This window comes from Pipistrellus hanaki, assembly GCF_964339955.1.
Source record: "Pipistrellus hanaki genome assembly, chromosome: 15".
Classification (NCBI taxonomy): Eukaryota; Metazoa; Chordata; class Mammalia; order Chiroptera; family Vespertilionidae; genus Pipistrellus; species Pipistrellus hanaki.
This window is the reverse complement of record NC_140517.1, coordinates 3,437,661-3,460,330: the sequence shown is the minus strand read 5'-3', so window position 1 is coordinate 3,460,330 and position 22,670 is coordinate 3,437,661. Positions and strand designations below refer to the sequence as shown.

At 51.1% G+C, this 22,670-nt stretch overlaps 2 protein-coding genes across 5 annotated transcripts in view; one reads left to right on the top strand and one right to left on the bottom strand.

The window, feature by feature from the left end:
* The window catches only part of RBL2 (RB transcriptional corepressor like 2), a 47,663-nt gene that overhangs the window by 8,649 nt on the left and 16,344 nt on the right, over nt 1–22,670 (bottom strand). Inside the window, exons 11-23 of one of the 2 annotated variants that reach the window (XM_084861218.1) lie at nt 22,505–22,608; nt 21,165–21,302; nt 20,167–20,331; nt 19,614–19,725; nt 18,326–18,595; nt 17,860–18,140; nt 17,595–17,771; nt 16,847–16,918; nt 16,117–16,222; nt 15,157–15,365; nt 14,197–14,361; nt 11,254–11,425; nt 10,005–11,111 (exon numbers count right to left, since the gene is read on the bottom strand). In XM_084861218.1, the coding sequence (XP_084717344.1) occupies nt 11,255–11,425; nt 14,197–14,361; nt 15,157–15,365; nt 16,117–16,222; nt 16,847–16,918; nt 17,595–17,771; nt 17,860–18,140; nt 18,326–18,595; nt 19,614–19,725; nt 20,167–20,331; nt 21,165–21,302; nt 22,505–22,608 (1,970 nt within the window). In that variant the 3' untranslated portion in view covers nt 10,005–11,111; nt 11,254. Of the gene's footprint in view, nt 1–10,004; nt 11,112–11,253; nt 11,426–14,196; nt 14,362–15,156; nt 15,366–16,116; nt 16,223–16,846; nt 16,919–17,594; nt 17,772–17,859; nt 18,141–18,325; nt 18,596–19,613; nt 19,726–20,166; nt 20,332–21,164; nt 21,303–22,504; nt 22,609–22,670 lie in introns of those variants that run through there. The other variant, XM_084861217.1, reaches the window with a different exon arrangement.
* AKTIP (AKT interacting protein) lies at nt 69–9,945 on the top strand. Of its 3 annotated transcripts, none has more exons than XM_084861300.1 (10): nt 69–182; nt 2,938–3,048; nt 4,535–4,740; nt 7,113–7,177; nt 7,252–7,352; nt 7,730–7,818; nt 7,888–7,986; nt 8,074–8,181; nt 8,935–8,995; nt 9,133–9,945. In XM_084861300.1, the coding sequence occupies exons 2-10, from the start codon at nt 3,007–3,009 to the stop codon at nt 9,238–9,240; spliced, it is 879 nt and encodes a 292-aa protein (XP_084717426.1). In that variant the 5' UTR covers nt 69–182; nt 2,938–3,006; the 3' UTR covers nt 9,241–9,945. The 3 variants fall into 3 exon arrangements, with proteins under 3 accessions (XP_084717426.1, XP_084717424.1, XP_084717425.1); XM_084861298.1 differs by having other exon boundaries at nt 9,130–9,945; XM_084861299.1 differs by lacking the exon at nt 69–182 and adding an exon at nt 1,849–2,085 and having other exon boundaries at nt 2,294–3,048; nt 9,130–9,945.

Sequence of the window (22,670 nt, the reverse complement as noted above, 5' to 3'; positions counted from 1 at the left end):
CTGGCGGCCAGTGGGGTGTCAGGAGGCCGGGCGGAGGCTCCGGGGGGCGGGGCTAGCGCTGAGCAGGGCGGGGCGGGGCGGGCAGGGAGCGGGCAGGGCCCGGGCTGTCGGGCCGGAGATGCTGCGGGGACGCGCGGGCGCTTAGCCGCGGCGGGAGCCCCGCGCCCACCGGAGGCTCTGAGGTGAGGCACTCCTGTGTGTGAGGGTTGCGGTGGCTGCGTCCTCGCCACCGCCGGCGTCCTGCCCGCGGGGCGCTCCGGGCCCCGCCGCGATGGGGGCGGGGCGGGCACCTGCCCATGTCCGCGGGCACCTGCCGCGGGGCCGGAGGGCCCCGGGTCTGCCCCGGGGGGAGCGGGAGCGGGCCGGGCTGGGCAGGGAGCAGGTACCGGCCCGCCGGCCCGCACCCGGGTCCCGCCCCGCCCGGCCCGTTCCCACGCCCGGGCCTGTGCCCGGTGCCCTCGGAGTGGGGTGGGGCGGGGTGGCGCGGGGCGGGGTGGCGCGGGGCGGCCCAGCCGCGGAGACCCTCGTCCTGGCGCTGGAGAGATGGGGAGCTGAGGCCGGACACGGCCGTGCCCATCGGGGCGAGACCGGTTTGTCCGGATTCTCCGCGAGGAGGCGCGTTTCCGCCCAGTGCGTGCCCGGCGCCTCTGCCCGGGCCGGCGAGCACCGCGGGCCCGGAGGCTGCCCGGGGGCCTGGAGGAGTGGACCCCGAGGCCGTCCGTGGGCCCGGAGGCTGTCCATGGGCCTGGAGGAGTGGACCCCGAGGCCGCCCGTGGACCCCGAGGCCGCCCGTGGAGACCTGCCAGCGCGGGGCCGTGGCGCCCAGGAGGAAGGGAAGGACCGGCTCTCAGATGCTGGCACAGGCCGTGTAGGCTTCGTTGGGGCGGGTCCGATCTCCCTCCTCGGCTCCCAGGAGGGGGTGTGTGGCCGAGCCGGCAGACCTGCCGGATTGTTTCCTAATGACCGGAGCACCTTACGGCCTCCGCCTCTCCGTGCCGCCTTCCTGTGGGAGAGCGCCCTGGGGTGTGGGTAGACCGGACACCCATAGACGGTGCCCTTATTCCCGAAGGATGGGCTTCCGGCGGGTGCAAAGGGCCGTTTCCAGGTGGTTATTGGGAGGAGCTGGGAGACAGTTTGGCTTGATTCTTCCAGGCAAGGTCATGGGGCTGGACTCGGCGGGGACCGAGCGGGGTGGATCCACCCCGGCATTCACCTGGTTGTGATCGCTGTGTCCCAAGGGGGGGGGGGGTCCCTTCTTCAGTCAGGCCTGCTTAGATCAGGCAGTGGGTGCTGCTCTCATCCTGTGCCTCCATATTTCTTATATCCCAACGATTTTCATCTTAGTCATCTTCAATGGCAGGTTTGCAGTTCTTGGCAATAAGTTGCTTTTACTGGATATACACGGACTGCCAAATTATGATGATCTCTGAACGCATAATAATCTGGCCGTTCGGTGTATATGTATATTAGAGGCCCAGTGCATGAATTCGTGCATGGGTGGGGTCCGGCCAGCCTGGCCAGGGGGAGGGGACATGGGCGGCTGGCTGGCTGGCTGGCCTGCCTGCTGGTCCAACTCCTGGTCGAGGGGACAATTATTTGCATATTAGCCTTTTATTATACAGGATATACGCTGAGTGGCCAGGTTATTATGTGGTCAGAGATCATTATAATCTGGCCACTCGGTGTAAGTCAACAGGTTGGTGGAAGAACCAGCGTCCTCATTCCTTTGACTTAATTGCTGGGTGGCACGGTGTCTTGGAAAGCAAGCCTCGTTAACTGGCACAGGCAGGGCACCTCCGTGGGTATCACAGGCTTGCAGAAAACACTCTTTTTTTTTTTCTTTCTGAATCTAGGGACATTTGGTACTTGATTCTCTCATGATTTGCTTCCCAAGAGTTCAGTAAAACGCTGCTCTGCTTGACCCTTTCCACCTGCAGCCTTCTGCTCGGTGCCAACGGGAGCTCAGAGAAGGGCCCTGGGGCCGGGGTACCCCGCGGACGGTGGTGTCTCAGCTCAGCTTGCTGGTGTCTAGGCCTCTCCCTCTGTATTTTCGGTCAGTGACCCCTGGCTCTGTGGCCTTAGACTGTAGGGGTGTTGAACTCAATCAGAGAAGGGGCCAAAATTTAAAATCCAGCCTAAATCGCGGGCCAAATGGTTTACTGAACAGTCATAAACTGACAATGTCATAAACTGACAGCGGAGTGCAGTGATGACAGCGCGGTGCGGGCCACATTGCAAGGCCTGGCGGGCTGGATTTGGCCCGCGGGCCTTGTGCTTGACACATGTGCCTTAGAGACATGCCCTCGCCTACTGCCTACAGCTCTGGGGGAAGCTCTCTGCCCGCCTCAGCTGCACCTGTACCCTTGGATGCCTGGCCCTGCCGTCTCCATCCTTCAGGCACTTGAAAAAGGTCATTTCTTGGTGACGGTCCTGACAAGACCCCATCAGCCATCTCCCACACGCTCGCCCTCCCGTTTTTCATTCTCTGGCTGCTACTGTTGCTGCAGAATCATTTTGTGCTGCAGACTGCTCATTGGGGACACACTTACATTGGCCCTGTGGACCTTAATTTCCCATAACGCCGAGGAGAGCGCTAGACTGAGTCATGTGGGTACAGAGCATTCTGTGCTGGCAGCGACGGCTTAGCCCAGGGCTCCTGCGTTCTGGCACCAGCGCTGAGCTGTGCCACCGAGGATTCGGAATCCCGGCCACGCACGGCACCCCGGTTCCTGGGGGCATTTAAAGGTGGGGGAGATACTGGAGCCAAAAGACAGAGGGGGTATTGGAGGACGCTAGTTCTGCTAGTTCTGCCCCTGGGTTTTATAACTACGTGTTATATAATGCTGCGCTGGATTCCTACGGAGGGGGGCACAGTTAGTTCTCATTTCCAAAGGCTTAACTGTTGGTGTTGGCCGTCTGTCCTCCCCGCCTCTGCAGGTGCGGTGACGTCGGGGACAGAAGTTGGATGACGCAGGCGGCTGCGCTTCTTCGTGGGGAGCACACGTTATGAACCCTTTCTGGAGCATGTCTGCAAGCTCCGGACGCAAAGTAGGTCCCGGGGACGGTGACGGATGTGGGCAGGACACCGTTTGCATAAGGACAGAGGCGGCCCAGTAACCTCCACCAGGCCACCGTCTGGTTTTTCCAGTCCAGGCTTTCCTTTAGAGAAGCAGGTGCTCTGTGGGTTAAAGTTAGCTTCCGGGACGGAGGTCGCATCTCAGATAGAAATGACTCTGGGAGCACTCAGAGATGTGGATTGGCGACGCTAACCGAGGACGGCCACTCACGCCTGAGCCGCGAGATGCTCTGGGCGGGAAGGCCCTGGGAGAGGCCGGCCCCGTGTGGCCAAGTCCAACTCGAGGCCACTGGTTAAATTTCTCTAAATACAATGTCTCCTTTCAGTGGCAAAACAGAATACATCTTAGGAAAGCCGAACGTACGCAGGCAAAAGCGTAACCCCACCTCGGAGAGCACCGCCGCTCATCTGTTCTCTGGCACAGGGCGTGTATTTGAAGGCAGTAATTTAGCAGCCAGAGGCGGTTTCTCTGGACTCCCCTGGTCTCTCTCTCCTGGGGGTGATGGCTTAGGCGGGGGAGCGTCCAAATACGGCCCCATATGCCCCAGGGACAGGGTCTCAGTCGGACCCACTGCCAGTGAGAAGAGCTTCCTTCCTGTCCCCAACCCAAGCGCTCATGCCCAGTGACTCGCTCACTCAGCGCTGGTGTGTGAGCAGCTTAGGCCTGGGCCTTGCACAGCCATCTCATTGTTCAGTCACCCTGTGCCCTCTTTTGGGGGCCCCCGGAGAAACCATTTTTTTCTTTGTTTCACTTAAGTTTCGTGAATATTGGCTTTCTGGGCTCCCTAGGACACAGCTCACAGGAGTTTTCTAATGAGTCCGTCTTGCTTCAGCTCTGGATACCGGCCGCACAAAGGCCTTTCGAGTCATCTCGGCCACGGTGCCAGGATGTCCTCTTAAGAGTGATTCCAGCTTTCAGGCCAGGGGCTAAGGACAGCACACACACACACACACACACACTCTGTGTGGGAAGAACCATCCGAACAGCCCTGGTTGGCTTGGCTCAGTGGCTAGAGCAGGGGTCTTCAAACTACGGCCCGCGGGCCACATGCGGCCTGCGGGCCACATGCGGCCTGCAGAGGAGTCTGATCCTGCCCGCCAGGTTTTTTGGGCAGTGAGCGCAGCCGAGGTGTTACAGTAGGAATTAGTAGTTCATATAGTCCGGCCCTCCAGCTCTCTGAGGGACCGTGATCTGGCCCCCACTTTAAAAAGTTTGAGGACCCCTGGGCTAGAGTGTCAGTCTGCGGACTGAAGGGTCCCAGGTTTGATTCCGGCCAAGGGCACATGCCTGGGTTGTGGGTTCGATCCCCAGTGGGGGACGTGCCGGAGGCAGCCTATCAGTGATTCTCTCTCATCATTGATGTTTCTATCTCCTCCCTTCCTCTGTGAAATCAATAAAGAAATATGTATTTAAAAAAGAACCATCCTAACATGTTCTCCCCACTGCGTCTCGAACAGCGGTCTGACGGGGAAGAGAAGACGGCGACTGGGGACGGGAAGGCCAGCCCCCCGCGCACGGCTCCCAAGAAGCAGCTGCCGTCCATCCCCAAGAACGCGCTGCCCATCACGAAGCCCACGTCCCCTGCCCCGGCAGCTCCGTCAACGAATGGCACGCACGCTTCCTACGGGCCCTTCTACCTGGAGTACTCCCTGCTGGCGGAATTGTGAGTCCCTAGCCCGGCTGGCTGCGTTCTGAACGACTCTGAAGGCAGAGAGTGGAAGCCTCTAATGGCCTGGGCTCAGTTACTGGCCGCCATCTAACCTTCGAGCTCAGACTCCTACCTCTGCAGGGTCAGCCTGATGTCTGTGGAGAGGGAGGCTGCTGTAGGCAGGACAAGCTTTCTTAGCCAAGGCCTGAGGAACGACATACTCTGTCATAGATGTAATGGCTCTCATGCAGATCCTGGGCAAGTAGGACTGGAAGGCAGATGTGTGCGTTGATTTCCATGCCTGCTGTGGAGGGCGTGAACAGGGAGGAAGGTTTAGGAAGGACCTGTGGTAGGTCAGGGGCTTGATTTTGGTCTTCCTTCCTGTGCGGGAGGAATCCGCCTCCTGAAGAGGTCCTAGAGACGGCACAGTGGGAGGTGGCCATCCAGCCTGCCCTGGGCAGGCCCCGCTGGAGGCTTTGTGCTGTGTTCTGGAGTCCCCTTGTGAGAGCACCGACCTCGGAGGAGGTGGTCCCAGTGGGGAGAAGGAGAGCCAGGCCTGGGAGGCAGGAATTGAAGTAGCTGGAGGAGATTTAAGACGTGCATGACTGCACACATGGGAAGGCCCGTCACTAGGAAGGGACTTGGCTCACTCCGTATGACCTCCGGAGCTGGAGGAGGTGACCAGGGCGCCATAAAGGCGTGGGCTCTGCGCAGGACGCGGCGGGCTGGTGATTCAGGGTGGGACTGCGGATGCACATGTGCGCACGGCGTGAGGAGGATGGCAGCGCCTGGCCTACGGCGGGCTCCCACGGTGACCTAGAGCAGGTGGCATTTGATTAAATAACCTGTCCCAAGGGCAGGAAGTGTGGAGAATTCTTAGTTTCAATTATTTACTGAGCTGTGTCCTAGCCCTGTGCTGCAGGCACGCGCTGTGTGGGGTCGCGAGGCGGAGAAGTGCAGTAGTAAAGCAGAACCTGAGTCTTTATAAGCCCAGTGTGCCCGGACACACTGAGCTATGGATCGGTGGCATAAAAAAAAAAAAAAAAAAAAAAAAAAACCCAGAATAAAATTGCTTTGTCCACGCAGTTATTTAAAGGCACCGGTGTTGTCAGGCAGAGGGCTGAGCCGCCGTCTGAGGGCGAGTGTGGCCCGGTGGCAGGGCCCCGGGCTGTGGAAGGGCCTTGTGCTGGAGGCAGGGCGCACTTGGACAGGCTTCCATTGTGGCACCGAGCCCTCTGTCTGCACAGAGCACAGAGCCCTCTGGCACACAGCACTGCAGGAGCTGCGTCTGTCAGCCACGCTGCTGTGCCAGCCACGCTGCTGTGGACATGCCCGGGGTCGGTGGCCAGGAGTGACTGCTTTAAAGTTAGGCACATAGGTAATAAAACTACCACCTGAGGTCCTGTCTGCTTCCCCCTTAGAGCGCACAGCGACGTGTTTGGGCTCATGGCTCAGTTACGAAGAGCGGCGTGGCATGGCTGGGGTGGGACGAGGTCCCAAAGAGCCCGAGCAGCCTGTCTGCCGTCTGGGCACCCACCGCTTCCCACCCTGGGCCCAGAGGGCATGTCGGCGCTGCAGGGTCAGCTCAGAGCAGAAGCACATCGCGGACAAACCTAACCATGGCCTTCTGCCCAGGGAGCAGGGCCACGCCGAAAGCGACACCTCTGTGAAGCCCATGCGTGGGACTTCATTCTTAACCAGAGGCCCGGTGGACGACCTTCATGCACTGTGGTGTGGTGGCGGTGGGGCCCTCAGCCCAGTTAGCGCCCTCTCACAGTCCAGGAGCCCTCAGGGGATGTCCACCTGCTGGCTTAGACCCACTCCTTGAGGAGCAGGCCTACGCTGGCAGGCGGACATCCCCCAAGGGGTCATTAGCGCTGCCACTGTGCTCCCCAATGGTGAACCCAGCTCCTGTGTTGAGCGTATGCCTCCGGGGGGTCAGTGTGCATCTTAGTGACCGGCTGTTCAGTCTATTTGCACATTAGCCTTTTATTATATAGGATTACCTAGCACTGGGTTTAAGTGGCTGTGGAACGTGTGTGGTGAGCTCTGTTGTGCAGTCACAGCAGCAGTACCCTGACCAGCCCTCTCATCTACGTCAGGCATGAGGTCCAGAGCTTACAGCAGGTTGCATTGTTCAGTTACCCCCAGCACATCTCTGGGATGCTGTTTGGAGGTGGGTTCTGGGAGGAAAACTTGATTCTGTATGTCCCTGTGTTTGGCTCGCATCTTAATCTGGCTCTGTGGGGGGCAGCCAGTGGAGGGCAGCCCCGGGGCCCGGTGAGGGGCTGGGATGATGGGCCTGTCGGGTTGGGGCCTCGCTGCCCCTGGAGGGATTGTTTGTCCGTCACTGCCCTCCGTCCAGCCCACGCTCTGCTCTGTTGCAGCACCTTGCTGGTGAAGCAGAAGCTGCCGGGGGTCTACGTGCAGCCGTCGTACCGCTCAGCGTTAGGTAAGTGCCTTTCTGCGGCGGCAGCACGCTCGGTGCCTCCGACGCCAGGCCTAACCGTGCCTGCTCTCCCGCAGTGTGGTTTGGCGTGATCTTCATCCGGCACGGACTTTACCAGGACGGGGTGTTCAAGTTCACGGTGTACATCCCCGATAACTACCCGGACGGCGACTGCCCGGTGAGCGGAGCTCCGTGCTGGCCAGGGAGGAGCCCGCGGGGCGGGAAGGAGTCTCGGCCGCTTTTATGACTGTTTCCCATGTGTCTGTCTGCGCTTCGGTCTGTGGGGGGAGGGCCTGGGCCTCGCTGTGCCCTTTGCCACGTCCGCCTCCACCGGGAGCTGTGCCTGTGCTCGCGCAGCCGTGGCCGAGGCTGGCTCAGCACTCGGGGTGGTGGTGCTGGCAGAGCACCCCCTCACTGCGAAGCTGCATGGCGCAGGGCAGGGGGCTGGCTCCGGGGCAGCTCCGGGCAGGACTGCCTTGTCTGGACACACTCTGCCCTGTCCGCGGGCACCCTGCCTCCCTCGCTCCCCTGAAAGCCACGTCTCTCTCCACCCAGCGCCTGGTGTTCGACATCCCCGTCTTCCACCCGCTAGTGGACCCCTCCTCGGGCGAGCTGGACGTGAAGAGGGCGTTTGCGAAGTGGAGGTGAGTGGCCGCGTGTGTCCTGCAGGGACGGGGGCAGCGGGACGCCCCCTCACGCCCTGTCTCCCGCAGGCGGAACCACAACCACATCTGGCAGGTGCTGATGTACGCGCGGCGGGTGTTCTACAAGATCGACACGGCCAGCCCCCTGCACCCGGAGGCCGCCGTCCTGTAGGTCCCCGCGCGTCCCCGTCGGGCTGGGCTGGGGGGCGGCCCGGCGGAGGCCGCGGGTAACGGCCCGCCTGACCCTCTCCACAGGTACGAGAAAGACGTCCACCTGTTCAAGAGCAAGGTGGTGGACAGCGTGAAGCTGTGCACGGCCCGCCTGTTTGACCAGCCGAAGATCGAGGACCCCTATGCCATCAGGTGAGGGCGCCCCGGCCCCGGGGACTTACAGTGACACGGGGAGTGAGAGGAAGCATCGCCGTTAGCGACAGCCCTCACTGCTCGGAACAGATGGCGGACCCCCGCAGCTCCTTAGACAGACAGCCTCCCCTCGCAGGCACGCTGGGCCATGGGGAGCCACTGAGAGACTCTGGTCCCTGGGGACCCGGCAACGTGCCTTTTCAGTGTCAGTGTCAGCGGGAGCCCCTTTCCCGCAGCCACAGCCCGTCCAGTTCCCATCTGTGAGGGAGGGACGCTGCCTCAGGGAGAGTGACTCGTGGGGGACGGCAGGTTCTGGAGCTGTGACACTTGACCTTGAGGCCGAGTGGCGGGAGCACGGATCTGAGGGGTGGGGGCTTAGCGCTCCGCACACTGGGAGGTGCTGGGAGGCGGTGTAGAGCCGTGGGTACGGGTGTGGGCTCTGCAGACAGAGTGGTCGGCTTTGTGATCGGCACAATCACTCCTTTTCCTGTGCCTCACTTTCTTCATCTATACATAACAGTACCTCAGGGGTCGTTTCCAGGCTTAAATGAGCTAACCCGAGGAAAATACTCTGCAAAGCATGGTTATCATGTGAGAAAAGAATTTAGATAATGTCTAAAACTTACACGTTGTCCACTGATTAGACTTTAAGTCCTCAGGATTTGTTATGACAACTGGCTTAAGTTTTAAAAGATAGATGTTCTGCAAATTTAGTGAGCCAAGCAGTTTTTAAATCTTTTTCTCTCCCTTCAGCTTTTCTCCGTGGAATCCTTCTATACACGACGAAGCCAGAGAGAACATGCTGACTCAGAAAGTAAGCTGACCGTTTGAGAACGCTCCCCTGCTGCCCCTCTCTCCCCGCCTCCGGCACAGACACCCGTGGGGAGACGGTCTGTCCGGTGCTGGCGTCTCACAGCCACTCTGATGTCTGTTTCTGGTTGTGCCTAGAAGAAGCCTGAGGAACAGCACAATAAAAGCGTTCACGTGGCCGGCCTGTCCTGGGTGAAGCCTGGCTCCGTACAGCCCTTCAGTAAAGAAGAGAAAACGGGAACCACCTAGAGCCGGGACTGTGGGGACTGTGCACCAGGCACTTTGCTGCGGACGCAGGCCGCGCCCGGGCTGACCAGCGGCCAGGACGGCTGCGAGTAAACTGTGCGAAGCGGGACTGGGCGTCATGGTGTCCGTGTGCGCGCAGCCCTAACGGCAGGCCCTGGAAACCTCTCTCTCAGTAATGCGTTATTACTTCTGTCAGAAGTGTCTGTAGGGTGGTTATCTAGTTCAGTACTCCAGATTATTGGGGACCTTGAGGCTTAAGTATTTTTCTGAATATAATGCTAAAGGTAAGTGCCATTCTTTGGAAGCGAATAGAGTAGACAGAGTTTAGCACTACGGAATGATTTTTAAATCGGTGTCTCAGCTGTACACACGTTAGGAGGCGGAGAGGAAAGGTGTAGGCGGAGAGGAAAGGTGTAGAGAAAGCAGGTTCCTTAGCGTTCTAGCACTTTCCGCGCGAGGCCACGCGACTCAGTCCTCAGCCCACTGTCTTACTGATTTACGAATCGCTACCAGGTGCACGGTAGGGGCGTGAGGCGGCCGGAACACTGGTTCATAGTTTTGTGGTTTTTTTTTTTTAAAGCAAATTACTTACTGTATTTTTATGGCAGGAGGGAGAAAAAGTGTTAGAACGGTTTCTAATGAAGTCAAATATTTAAGTGATGAATGACTAATGTGTTTTGTAGAGACAAAATAAACCAATAAATGATGGTTCTTTGTCATTTATGCAGGAAACTAAATACCCTTTCCTCAGTATAACTGAACAAAGATTAATTTATAAATGCTTTATTGAAAAATACACTTATTTTCATATAAAATTACAATAGCAGTATCTGGAGAGGTTTTATAAATATTTTTGCAAAACACTATTCTAACTGAACAGTGTAATAAGTTCCATATTTCTTTCAGAGCAATATGAAGTTACCTAGTAACTTTGTTTATACTGATTCAATTTACAATTGAATTTTCAACCTAATATTATTCATTCGACTTAAAAATTGCTGGAACAATACTGATTAATAAAGTTATATATAGATACTTCAATAGCTGTTAAATAACCTTTTCTAATTTGTATGACTGGAACTATGAACTCAATGAAAACCTAAGCTCCTTTTTTTTTTTAAACTGCCAGGAACATAACCAGAGATATTTTAAAATGCATCACCTTGGTAGACACGTGTCTTTTGGATAACTACCTCCAAAGAAAGGCCATAATTTTTCATATTAATTCCCTTAATTCAACTTGATTTAAAAATCTTCACTTAGCCAGCTGATCCCTAATGTAGGGGTGGGGGGTGGGGGGTGGGGGGGAGGAACCGGGAAATTTAAAATATGTGCCCCAGAGGTGGCTGCTGGGGCTTTAACAGTTCTGAACATGTACAGAAGCATCAAAGAGGATGGTGAGTGTTTAGCCTAGCAGTTTTGCACTTAATAAGTTCACATTGTAGAAAGTGCCATCACAATATACAGCAAAACCTGGGTTAAGAAATCATGCTTTTTACAGCCTAAAAGTGCCGCTTTTTACACAACTCACGCACACCACACACCAAACACGCAAGCACCTGCCACACTGCACCACACCTACGGGAGGGGAGGCTACACACAGGGACCGGGCGACGCGGGCCATCTGAGTCTGGGCCCTCTCCCTTGTGTTTCTAAAATGCAAAGTTCTCCCAACTCCTACCGGCTGTTTTAGGCAGAGTACCTAGCTTCTCTGCTGCTTTTCATGAGCGCCAGAGACCACAGACAGGTGGGAAGGGACTGAAACGGCCCTTGGCACACGTTTCGGCATGCTTTGTTCTCTACAGTACCTGGAAAAGCTCTGCCAGAGAGTTAACAAATCCCAAACAGATTCTAGGCAGCCTTGACGGCAAGCACTGGGTGGTAGGAAAAAAGGCAGATGGGATGAGTAAAAATAAGGATATTGGAAAGATTAAGGAAAAGAGCCCCGCAATCTAGCATGCATTAACCGATGCTGTTAAACAGTTGGTGAAAGGAGTTTCAACACAACAGACTAACCTCAGTGGGAACCTCGGTCATTAGCTACATCTTGCAGACGGCGTAATAAGGCGGTGTGGTTTTCTGGGCAAATTCTTTTGGCAGGCGATTCACTTCCATCTTCCAGAAGAATCCCTCTCTTTTTGGTTGGCGTCTCTCCTGTCCGTATCATACTGTTAATTTCTCTCAGTCTCTAGAGAGAGGAGAGGGAAAGCATAACAACTTGAAACCCCGGATACACATGATGCGTTGCTAAGGCAAAGAACCTCAAATAAGTGGTTTACTCTGAAGAGTTAGAACACATCCATCGAGGAAAGAACTACTGAGCTACCCAACCTCCCCATGTCACCTCTCGGCTGGCTGAGCTGATGACGGGTGGAGGAGGGGGGTTTCACATGCTCCAGGTGGAAAGGAAAAATGTAAGCTGACAAATCTGAGTGCTTTCTACAGAAGTTATAGATCAGGACGTTGCTAATGCCTTACTTCACCAACTCCATACACCCCCATCCTTCTTTAGAAATAGCACCATTTTGCACAATATTGTGCCGATTTTTTTTTTTTTTTTTTAGTCCAACAGCCATTTTCAACTGGAATTTCACAAGAGAAATAAGTCTTAATGCCCTTAATTACTCTGTAAGCCTTAATTACTCTATTTTGGTATGATCTGGAATGTCATAGTTACTTATTATCTACCCTTGGAAGACTGAGAAAAGTTGGGCAAATTCTCTGCAAGGAACGTCTCCTGAGAAAACCCTGCCCGGTGCTGGAGACCAGATCTGTCCCCAGTGACAAGTATTTCTCCGCCAGCAGTCTAACACTGTGACTCCTCCCCAGGTGGTGATCATGTACCAGCAGGATTGCAAGTCACAACGCTGGGTGCTTAACCTACAATGCACCCTGGGAAGTGTACAGTTCTACACGTTGGACAAATACATAGGCATGAGATCACCACGGTAAAGACATAAAGCAGTTCCTTCACTGCAGGAAATCCCCTCGCTGTCCCAGCTCCCCCGCCCCAAGGCAGTCCCTGCTGGTCACTGTCCCTCAGTTCGTGCTTCTCCAGTGGCCTAGACACGGACTCACACAGGAAGTGGCCGGATCAGTCTAGTGACTTGCACTTAAGCATTCACCCCTTGGGGTTCATTTTCATTGCTAAGCGTTATCAGTGCTTTTTACCTCAAAGTAGTCCTCTGCTGGTCTACCCGGGCTTGTTTATCCATTAACCAGCTGGAGGACACTGGGTTCTCTCCTTTCTGGCAAATAGGAATCTAGTCATAATGTTCATGAGCATGTTTTGGCATGAACCTAAGTTTTCATTCCACGTGGGTAGTACCTAGGAGTGAGATTACTGGTCATATGGTAAAGGTATATTTAATTCTACGTTTTGGGTATAACGGTTCTGCTACACCATTCTGGAGTCTGACCAGCAATATAAGCTTGCATCGCTTCACGGCACTGCCAGCATTTGCTGTCACTGTCTAAGACTTTAGCCATTTTCACAGGCAGATAATAGATGAAGCGTTAAAATCTTTTGCCCATTTTTAAATTTGGTTTTCCTTTTGAGTTTGGATAATCCTTTATGTACTGTAGATACAAATCCTTTATCATCAGCTATGAGATCTGTAAGATTTTCTTCCAGTCTGTGGCTTTTCTATCTTCATTTTGATCATCTACTCACTGTGTCACTCCTTTATAGATTGTGCTATTGATGCTGTATCTAAACCCATGTTCACAAAGATCTGCTTCTATGGTTTAAGGTTCATAGTGTAGGTCTGTGGTTCATTCTGAGTTAATGTTTTGTATATGGTACAGGGTCTGGGTGCAACTTTATCATCAACTGCATCCTCATAACTGTAACTTTGTGTGTGTGTGTGTGTGTGTATATATATATATATATATATATATATATATATATATATATATATATATATATATTCTTCATCTGGTTGAGGAAAGCCCCTGAGAGTTGTATCATGAATGAGTGTTGGACCGGGCTAGTAAAACTACTTTTCTTTCAGTGTACTGGAAGTTTGTCTGCAGGGAATTAGTTCATTTCATCTGTATCATCACAGTTATTGCACAAAGTTGGTTTTTATCCTTCCTGCTTAGACTATTCAGAGATGTATCTTTTTTCTTTTCAAAAACAAAAAAAAAAACAAAACAAAAAACCAAACCAAAACCTTTAACTTTAAATGGCCTTCATTTTTTCTACTTTCATTTGTTTATTTCATTGATTCCTTCTCTTTCTCAAGTTGCTTAGTCACTAACTTGAAACCGTTTTTCTTTCTAGATAGGTATTTAGAATTATAGCTTTTCCTCTTAGCTGCATTTCACAAATTCTGATATGTTGATTCAGAAATACACAATTTAGTTTCCAAAAATTTGGGGATTTTCCAGAGAAAATGCATTATCTGAATCCTTTACAATTTATTGAGACTTCCTGAGCACCTTGCCTTGCTCCCTCGGCAGCCTGCTGACTTTCACCACGAGGCCTGACACAAGCTTCCCTCCCCGGCCCCGCCCCAGACGGAGGCCGATGCGGCTCAAGAGCCACACTAAGTGACCAGCACACTGCACTGTCAGCATGTCCGTTCTCCCCTCGTCAGAGACAGCACGGAGGACAGAGACACTGTCACAGGAACAGGTACTCCGGCCATCAGTTTAGAGAAACCCATTTTCTTTCCCTAAAAAAATTGGGAATTTAAAAATTTTACAGATGGAATAAAAAACACACAAAATCCCAGATTTAGAGTAGAATGTTAAAAATGCACAAATAGGAAAAGGAAAGAATGAAGAAAAATCCAAGTCCCTTAATGTGATTTCCAACTGTGAAATTCTCCCCACAAACCCCTGGTCTTTGTTCTCCCGGGACCTAACTGTTCCCTTTTCCCTGGAAGCTCCATCCATCGTTCTAGACGCCTAAGCATGCGGTGGGTAAAAAGAGCCGAGAGGGGCCGGGCTCACCTTGGAGGGACTGTTGCTGAAGTAGTAGAAAATCTTTTCTCGGGGAGAAAGCACGATTTCGTGCTTGTGCGGGGAGATGTAGACGGGGTGGTTCTGGGACAGCTGCACGCGGCGAGGGGAGCCAGCTCTGACAAACGGGTACGGGGATAGCGGAGGGGCGTCCGTCTGTTAAAAAAGAAAAAAAGCATTTCTAAGCCAAGCAAAACTTCTAACCGGTCTTTTCTGAAAGGGGTTATTTTTGTTATAGGAGTGAAAAGACAATAAACCATTAGCTTGAGGAATGACACCAACTAATAAACCTAAAGAAAGCCATACAAACAGCAAACTCGGAAGGGCTTGCTTGTGCCAGTCCCTGTTTTAAGCTCGTGTAGTGCATTATGTCATTCAATCCCCACACCAACCTCAGCAGCTAGGGCCGTGGTCGGCAAACTCATTAGTCCGCAGAGCCAAGTATCAACAGTACTACGAGGGACATTTCTTTGGAGAGCCACATTTTTTTAAACCTCAACTTCTTCTAATGCCACTTCTTCAACACAGACTCGCCCAGGCTGTGGTATGTTGTGGAAGAGCCACACTGCAGGGGCCAAAGAGCCGCATGTGGCTTGTGAGCCGCGGTTTGCCGATTATGGGCTAGGGAGGCTCGTGCCCGTTTTATGGAGGAGGAAACGAGGCCTGGGGAAAGCTAACCAACTGGCAGGGCTGCCCGGCTGCTCATTCTGGACGCGGGGAGCCGTGCGTGCCCTGGCCTGGCTGTGCTGCACTGGGAAGCCACATGCCTTCTCCTCCTGTGTGAGACGCAACACTGTAAACTGAGTCACGCTTTTCTGTTGGACTTCCTCCCTCTGACTTAAGGAGAGAACCATCAACAAAGCCAGCTTACCTACGGAACTGCTCACACGGCAGTGACTCCTCACCCCTCGAAAGTGAGAACAAACTACCAACAGTCGCCGTCAAACCTACCACGCTGGCCTGCGAGTACTTGAGGGCAAACGTCTGGATCTGTTTGATGTAGACGTTGTTGTAGAACTGGATGAGGTCTCCCCTCTCCTCCTCCTCCTCCAGGTCGCTGCTGGCCCCGGTGAGGCGGGTGGGCGTGGGAGGGGCGCTGCTGGGCTGGGGGACGGGCAGGGTGCTGCTGGACCTCATGACGGGGCTGGAGTCCCTGCTGGCTGTGGCAGGCAGAGCAAGGGTCACACAGAGGCTGCGTTCCTCCTGCCGAATTTCCCCTTTGGAACAGCTGCCTGCCACCCTTGTGTAAGGGCAGCAAAGGGGCCTTCATTCTCCTCACCGGGAGCACAGCGCAGGGAGGTGATAAGTACTAACGCCCCCCCCACCTCCGGCCATGAATGTGGAGGGGCACAGCGAGGTGCCACTGTAAGTCTCCCCAAGACCCCAGCACCTGGCCCTGCGTTAAGTGGGGCGAACACTTAGGGAGGGGATTTCCGCAGCGGGTTCGGCCCGCACGCCAGACTCCCCTGAGACGCAGGCCCGCGAGTTCCTGCCTGATCCCCCCGAGAGACGTGTTTTGCACAATGTGCCTCAAGACTACGGGATAAAGGGCAAACAGCGTTGCCACTAAATTTAGAATCATTCCTTGTCCCAGCAAATCCCTTCCCAGTAATACAGTTTCATAGTTCCCTGAGAAGTAATTTCGTTTAGTCATCGTCCATCGTCTACCAGGGGTCCTCAAACTTTTTAAAGTGGGGGCCAGATCACGGTCCCTCAGAGAGCTGGAGGGCCGGACTATATGAACTACTAATTCCTACTGTAACACCTCGGCTGAGCTCACTGCCCGAAAAACCTGGAGGGCCGGATCAGACTCCTCTGCGGGCCGCATGTGGCCCGCGGGCCGTAGTTTGAAGACCCCTGGCTAGGCCTAAAACGAACCGTATTTTGTGCGTGTGCAGAGACCCCGCTTACTTCGGTCTTTGTTCAGCTCTGTGGGAGAATTCTGATGGCTTCTGCTCTCGCTGCTGCCAGAGTTTCTTCTTCTCCTTTTCCCTCTTATCAAAACACTTCTATACACCTGCAGGGAGACCAGCAGAAGGGGACAAAAAAGGTGATTTATAGAATACGGCCTAGGTTACACAAGCTTGACACGTAATTTAATTCTCACCATCCTATGACATGACAGTCCTCCTCCTCAGGGGGAGTTAATCAATGGACCCAGGGTCTTATTGTCCATGAGACAGATCCAGGGTGGACATCGGGCCTGCTGCTTGGAATCCCAAGTACAGCCCACAAGGCGACAGAGCAGTAAAAGGACCCACCATAGAGCCAAGTCCTTCTAAGCCACACAGAGAGGTCACGCGCCTGCCTCTTTAAGACAGATGAACAACATTAAAGGTAAAACAAGTCTTAAACCTTCAGGAGATGTTGTCTTGGTTAAATGTACCATGGTTCCTGAATCAGACTGAAAGGTGGCACAGAAACCAAACAGCTTCCTCCTCTACCTCTTTCCTGTGGTGAGCTAAATGACGCCGCCTGTGATTCACATCACTGCCTCTGGGAGGAAAGAGAACTTGAACTAAAGACTTCCTTTACAGGGGAGTCTGGGGAAAAGGCTACAGAAGCAGCCCTGGCTGACGCTGTGTGTTTCTCAAAGACGCGAGGAGCGAGGCTCTGTCTGAGCCCTAAGAGGAGGAGTTACCTGGCTCCGGGCCTGTGGCTGCGTCCTGTAGCAACGCATGATGTTCTGGAAGGACTTGTCCTCTTTGGTGACCTGGGAGAGAACAGGAGTGTTCTGTGAGAGCGACATATAATACTTCCGGCAACATACTGTGAGCGCTAGACACTTGTCCACAGTGAAACTGGTGAAAATTATTTCAAATTAGGCACCTAACATCTAGACATGGTCCTGGCACACAAACAAATGAAGAAATATCTATGAAAGAAAATTTAAAATTCGGCAACAATAGAGGTGGTGAACGGTACCTAAACCAAGACCTGGTGTCACATCTCACAAGAGGGAAAAAGCCAGCATTTCTCTTTCTACAGAACCCCAGTAAAATGACAGACAACTTCTACTCAGACACTACTCAGGCAGAGAGGCAATCAAACATCCTATTAAAAGTGCTCAAAGTAAAAAAAAATCTAAGGAATCCAGTATCCAACAGTTATCTTTCAAAAATTAAAATGAAATGAATATATAATCACAGACGTCCTGGCCAGGGCGCTCCGGTTAGAGTGCCACCCTGCGCACCAAACCTTGTGAGTTTGATATCCAGCCCCAGTCAGGGTATGTGAGACAACCGATTGATGTGTGTGTGTGTGTGTGTGTCTCTCTCTATCCCTTCCTCTCTCAAAAAATTGATGGAAAAAATCCTCAGGTGGGGATAAAATTTTTTTTTCTGAGAGTAGGGAAGAATCTTTTTCCTTTTATAATCCAAAGTACTCACTTTTGCCATCACATAAATGGCACACATCAACAACTGGTCCAGATGTCTGTCCATCATAAGCTCAGGACACTGAATTATGGAGAATTCAAAGCAGGTCCAGATCTTTTTCCTTAGCTCATCGGAAATATCCAGCTTAGCACAAAGGTCCCGAAGGCGGACCCCCGCTAAGTGGTAAACCTAGTAGATAAAAAAAAACACATCTCAAAGCCTGTTTATCTAGCACATTCCCCAAACTCGTGGCCAGGCAGAGGATGTGCAGAGCTACCTTCCTGAAGAAGAGCGATAAGGAGCTGGTCTTCCGGGGCCTGCCGCCGCCGGCGCCGGGTCCAGGGGGGGCTGGCTTCTGCTGGCCGCCGGGGGAGAGCTGCGGAAGGGCCACCGGCCCCGGGACCTGCAGGGCGGCTCCCGGCACCGGCTGGGAGCCCAGGTTCCCGGCCAGCGCCTGGGCGCTGAGCGGCTGCATGGAGCCCGGCACGGCCTGGGCCTGCCCCCCGACATTCACCTGGACCGGGAAGAAGGTGATCCCTCCGTTCTCATTGGCGATGCCTGCAGTTTGTGACCAAGACAGAAGCACAAGGGAAATGCTGATAATGCAGGTTCCCAGGCAGGGTTCCCAGCCCGCCCCCCTCCTAACCCCCTCCTTGTCTCGTCGTCATTCCAGCCAAATCTCAGGTAACTTCCCAGTGACCGCCGCGGACAAAGAACTCGGGGTCCGGCCCGGCCTGCCTCACCTTGGACGGGAATGGTCACGGTCTGTCCATTGTTGGCGGTGACAGTGGCCGTTGCCATGGGGACCAGAGTCTGTCCGGGCACCGGTGTGACGGGGACCGCCTCCCCGGGCACGCTCTGCACGGGGACAGCGCTGACCAGGGGCTGCGGGGGCAGGCGGCCCGGGGCCCCCCTGTCCGAGGGGCTGTCGCTGTCCACGAAGAGCCGTCTGCGCGTGGAGCTGGCGGCCGGGGAGCTGTACCGGTCATACAGCGTGGTCGGAGAGCTGATGCCTACGGGGAAAAACCACACCACTGAGCTCGGGGAGGGAGAGGACTCAGCCACGCTGTTCCCAGTGCGAAAAGCTAATTTAAAAGCCAGCAGAAGTTACCGGAGTCGCATCATAATTCATAATTCAACGAAACACTGTTCTGAGCAAAATTTACAGAAAGGTTTTTGTCTCTCACCCCACCTTCTGCTAAATCAAACCAGGCTTTGCCCTCCACTGCTTCAGGGCCTCGACGAGTGAGAGGCAATTCAAGGAATTATTCTATTTTTCCACGATATTTTTAACCATATTCAATTTCTACCTAATGCTCACATAAAATGTGATTTTACCATAAGCCCACCACTTGATAAGGGGTCTTGATGGTACCATCTGGGACCATTTTTACCCAAGTTTTAGGAATCCTCAACTTTGTCCAAATATAGAAAAATTACTAAAACTCAATAATTTCCTTTAGAAAAAATGGACATGCATGTTTTTAATTCAATGAAGCTTAATTTTTTTTAAAACAACTCTATTGAGAGATAATTCTTAACATTTCACCAATTTAAAATTGTGTAATTCAATGGTTTTTGGTATTCAATTTTTTTTTTTTTTTAGCTTTTTAAAAAAATATTTTTTTATTGATATAAAGGAGAGGGAGAGAGAGAGAGAAACATCAATGATGACATTCATTGACCGACTGCCTCCTGCATGCTCCCTTCCTGGGGATCGAGCCTGCAACGCGGGCATGTGCCCTGGACTGGGATCAAACCTGAGCCCCTTCAGTTATCCACTGAGCCAAACCAGCCAGGGCTGGTATTCAATTTTTTAAAATTGTGGTAAAATACAGTGTATCCCCCAGAAAATGTCTACACGGGTTGAATAACTGTAAAGGCAGTGTTTATTAAAATACAGTCCACTTTCAGCTATTACACATTTTGGGGGACACCTGTAGATGCCCTGTGAACTTCACTTGAAGGTGTAGATGTAGTCAAATCCCCAGATGGTGGACCCCATCTCCGTGCCTCAGTGTTTACACTTACCTCTGCCAACTCCTCCAGGGTCAGCGCGGACCTCACTCACTCTCCTGGGGGTCAGAGGGGAGCCGGCCATACAGATGTCATCGGCTCTCTCCAGGCTCTGAGCTGGCATGACCTAGAAAGAATGTTCACACAGAATGCCACCATCCAAAAGCATCATTAAGAACACAGTAATCATCTAGGGTAAAATTCAACTGTCTGGGCTCATCCTTATTCCATCTATCAGCTGTCCTTTCCACTGGCAGGCTTAACCATTTCAAAACCTGGCAAATAGACATTAAATATGAACCAACAGTCCTTCCTGATTTGGAGAATTGGAGCATCAAGCACCCTAAGGCAGAGAAACTTCAGAGATCAAGGCAGAACACCGTTTTCCTCCTCTGTCACCGAAAACCTGGGCGATCACACAAGTTATTTCTGATTCTTGTTTCCTATTTGCCCTCTCACCCTGCACATGGAAGACACGGAGTTTAACTGCTCCCTGGGAAGAAGGGTGATGAGCAGAATAGAAACCGATGTATTTTCCTTACAGAAAGATGTACACTCTCTCACAAACCTCTTCACAGGCAGGGACTCGGCTGTCATTCTCTCTGATCCTGTCCCAGAGCGGAGAGTCTGGCTTCCAGGCCAGATGGTCCAGGATCTGCTCTTCAATCTGATTGAGGTGTTTCACCACCTCTCTGCAAAGGCCGTCTTCTGCTCGGATGAAGACTTCTATCACCTGAAATAAAGAAAAGCCCCTGGTTTAATAATATATTGGAGTAGACTAATTATATTAATAATAATAAAGGCCCTGGTTTAATAATATATATATATGATTTAAAACTTTTTTTACACATTTATAGACACAACAAAGACAATTTATAAAAATTTTAAGTTTAAAGAATAGTGCTGTTTTGAAACAGCTGCTCTTCCCTTCTGCCTTTATAATTAATATCTGAATTGCATTTATGAGCTATGTAAAACATTTTTATAATGCTGAATTTCAACATTTAAATGAAAGAATGTCTTACCTATTGAGATGGAAACATTACTCTTTAAATTTTGTATTTAAAACCTTGTGACTGCTGTAAATGAATTAAATAGATTCAACCAATAAATAAATAAATTCCTTCTTGATCTAAATAAATATCAAGAAGGAAACAACAGTCAATGCCCTTCTTCTGTGCTCTATAGAACATGTCAAGAGGATTTGTGTTTCTAAAAGACACATTCAATATTATTTAAATTCCATAAAAAAGAGTGCTATATAAGCTAAGCTAGTGATATGTTTGCTGTTTTGTTTTTTTAAACTTAAGCTTATAAAAGTATTCTAAAAGTCTTTATGAAATGAAAGGAATAAAATGAAACTTGCAAGCACAGGTCTTTATTGTATAGTAAAAGAATTTACAGTCTTAGGACTTTATTTCTTCTCTGCTCCCCAAATAGAGTAGAAATTATTAAACATGTAATTAAAAATAAATGTACTTAGATATTAAAATGAACTAGATGGCTAACAACAAGAAGTTGGTTTAATCTGTAATTTTCTCATTAGTATCAGATTTTTGAAAATACCTTGTAAAAGTGATAAAGTGGCACCTCAAATAGTTCAGTAATGAATGGAAAATTCCCAGGAGGCTTATAGGAAAAAGTGACAACCTCGAGGCAGCAGGCCAAGAGTGATCTGTGGAATGCATCTTGTTCCAGAATGCTCTGTAAGACAGTTATTAACATTCAGAAACATTAGTCTACTCCAATAAACATTTCATACCCAGTCAAGTTAAATAAAAATAACAAGAGTCTTATTCTCTGAATTAGTGAGATGTGCTTCTTTTCTTACAAACTTTTCTTAACTTCATAAATAAGTTAATTTTTTAGCAATTTTCAAAAACCTTATATATTATGAAATATAGCTAATACAAAAAATTGCATCCCTGATTAAAATGTACATACACTCTGATGCTTAGAAGACTAATAATCTGGAAAGATGTCACACAATAGCATCACAGTCAGAGGCCACTGTCGTAAAAAGATGGCTGGAAAGAGGACAGGCTACTTAGCTAAATGGTCAACATACTTATTCCGGGTGATGTAATCACAGTTGCTTTTTACATTTACTTTTTTTTGCTTATTTATTTCTTAAAATCATACATTTTTTAAACTAAAAAGTTACATAGACACAAAAAGCATAGGCAACAAATGGTCTTGGTTCATGGACCACTGTGGTCCATGAACCAAGAGGTCCCCAGTACATAAGCCCAGGTTTCAGGCTTGATCCCCAGTAGGGGGCGTGCAGGAGGCAGCTGATTGATGTGATTTTTCTCTCATTGACATTTCTTTCTATCCCTCTCCCTTCCTCTTTCTCTAAAACCAATAAAAAAGAATTATCTCAGCCAAAGAGAAATGGCTGAATATTTATTAAAGTCGAAAGAAGGCTTGATAAAAACTCCACATTATTTAGAAGCTCAGTAAAGATTAAGTCTGCGTGTTTTAACTCTTAACTAGTTTTACTACCCACAGAAGCTGGAAGTTGTAATGCATGGCCTGCTGCAGCAAGGCACTGAGTGAGGGACTGAAGGTCAAAGAACTCAGAACCAGCCCTCACTGGTTTGGCTCAGTAGATAAGAGTGTCCACCTGCAGACCGAATGGTCCTCGGTTCCATTCTAGTAAAGGACTTATGCCCAGGTTGCGGGCTCGATCCCCAGTAGGGGGCGTGCAGAAGGCAGACAATCAAAAAACTCAGAACCATTATTCATAATAGCCAGTTTCCTTAGGTGCCAATCTTATTCCCTCGAAGCCACATATCATTTCTCTTGTTCAATAATGGTGTCGAATTGTTTTCTTTCTTTAGTAGCTAGGGCCGACAGGAAAGTACATTTTACTGTTCTGATCAATACATTGGATATTCACTCACAGATAAATCCGTGTCTCCCAGTCTCTTTTGTTCCTGCTCAATAATGGATTCTAATACTTTATAGTAAAGCATCTCTGCAAAACGGAAGTGTCTGCTGGCAATTTCTGCATAAATAATAATAAAAAAAAAAACCAACACACAACCATCACATGCAAAGAAAATAAAT

Coding starts and splice junctions, on each gene's coding strand:
- AKTIP (XM_084861298.1), top strand. CDS start 3,007: ATGAACCCTTTCTGGAGCATGTCTGCAAGCTCCGGACGCAAA. Junction 7,353..7,729: donor ACCCGGACGGCGACTGCCCG/GTGAGCGGAGCT, acceptor CTCTCCACCCAG/CGCCTGGTGTTCGACATCCC. Junction 8,996..9,129: donor AGAACATGCTGACTCAGAAA/GTAAGCTGACCG, acceptor GGTTGTGCCTAG/AAGAAGCCTGAGGAACAGCA.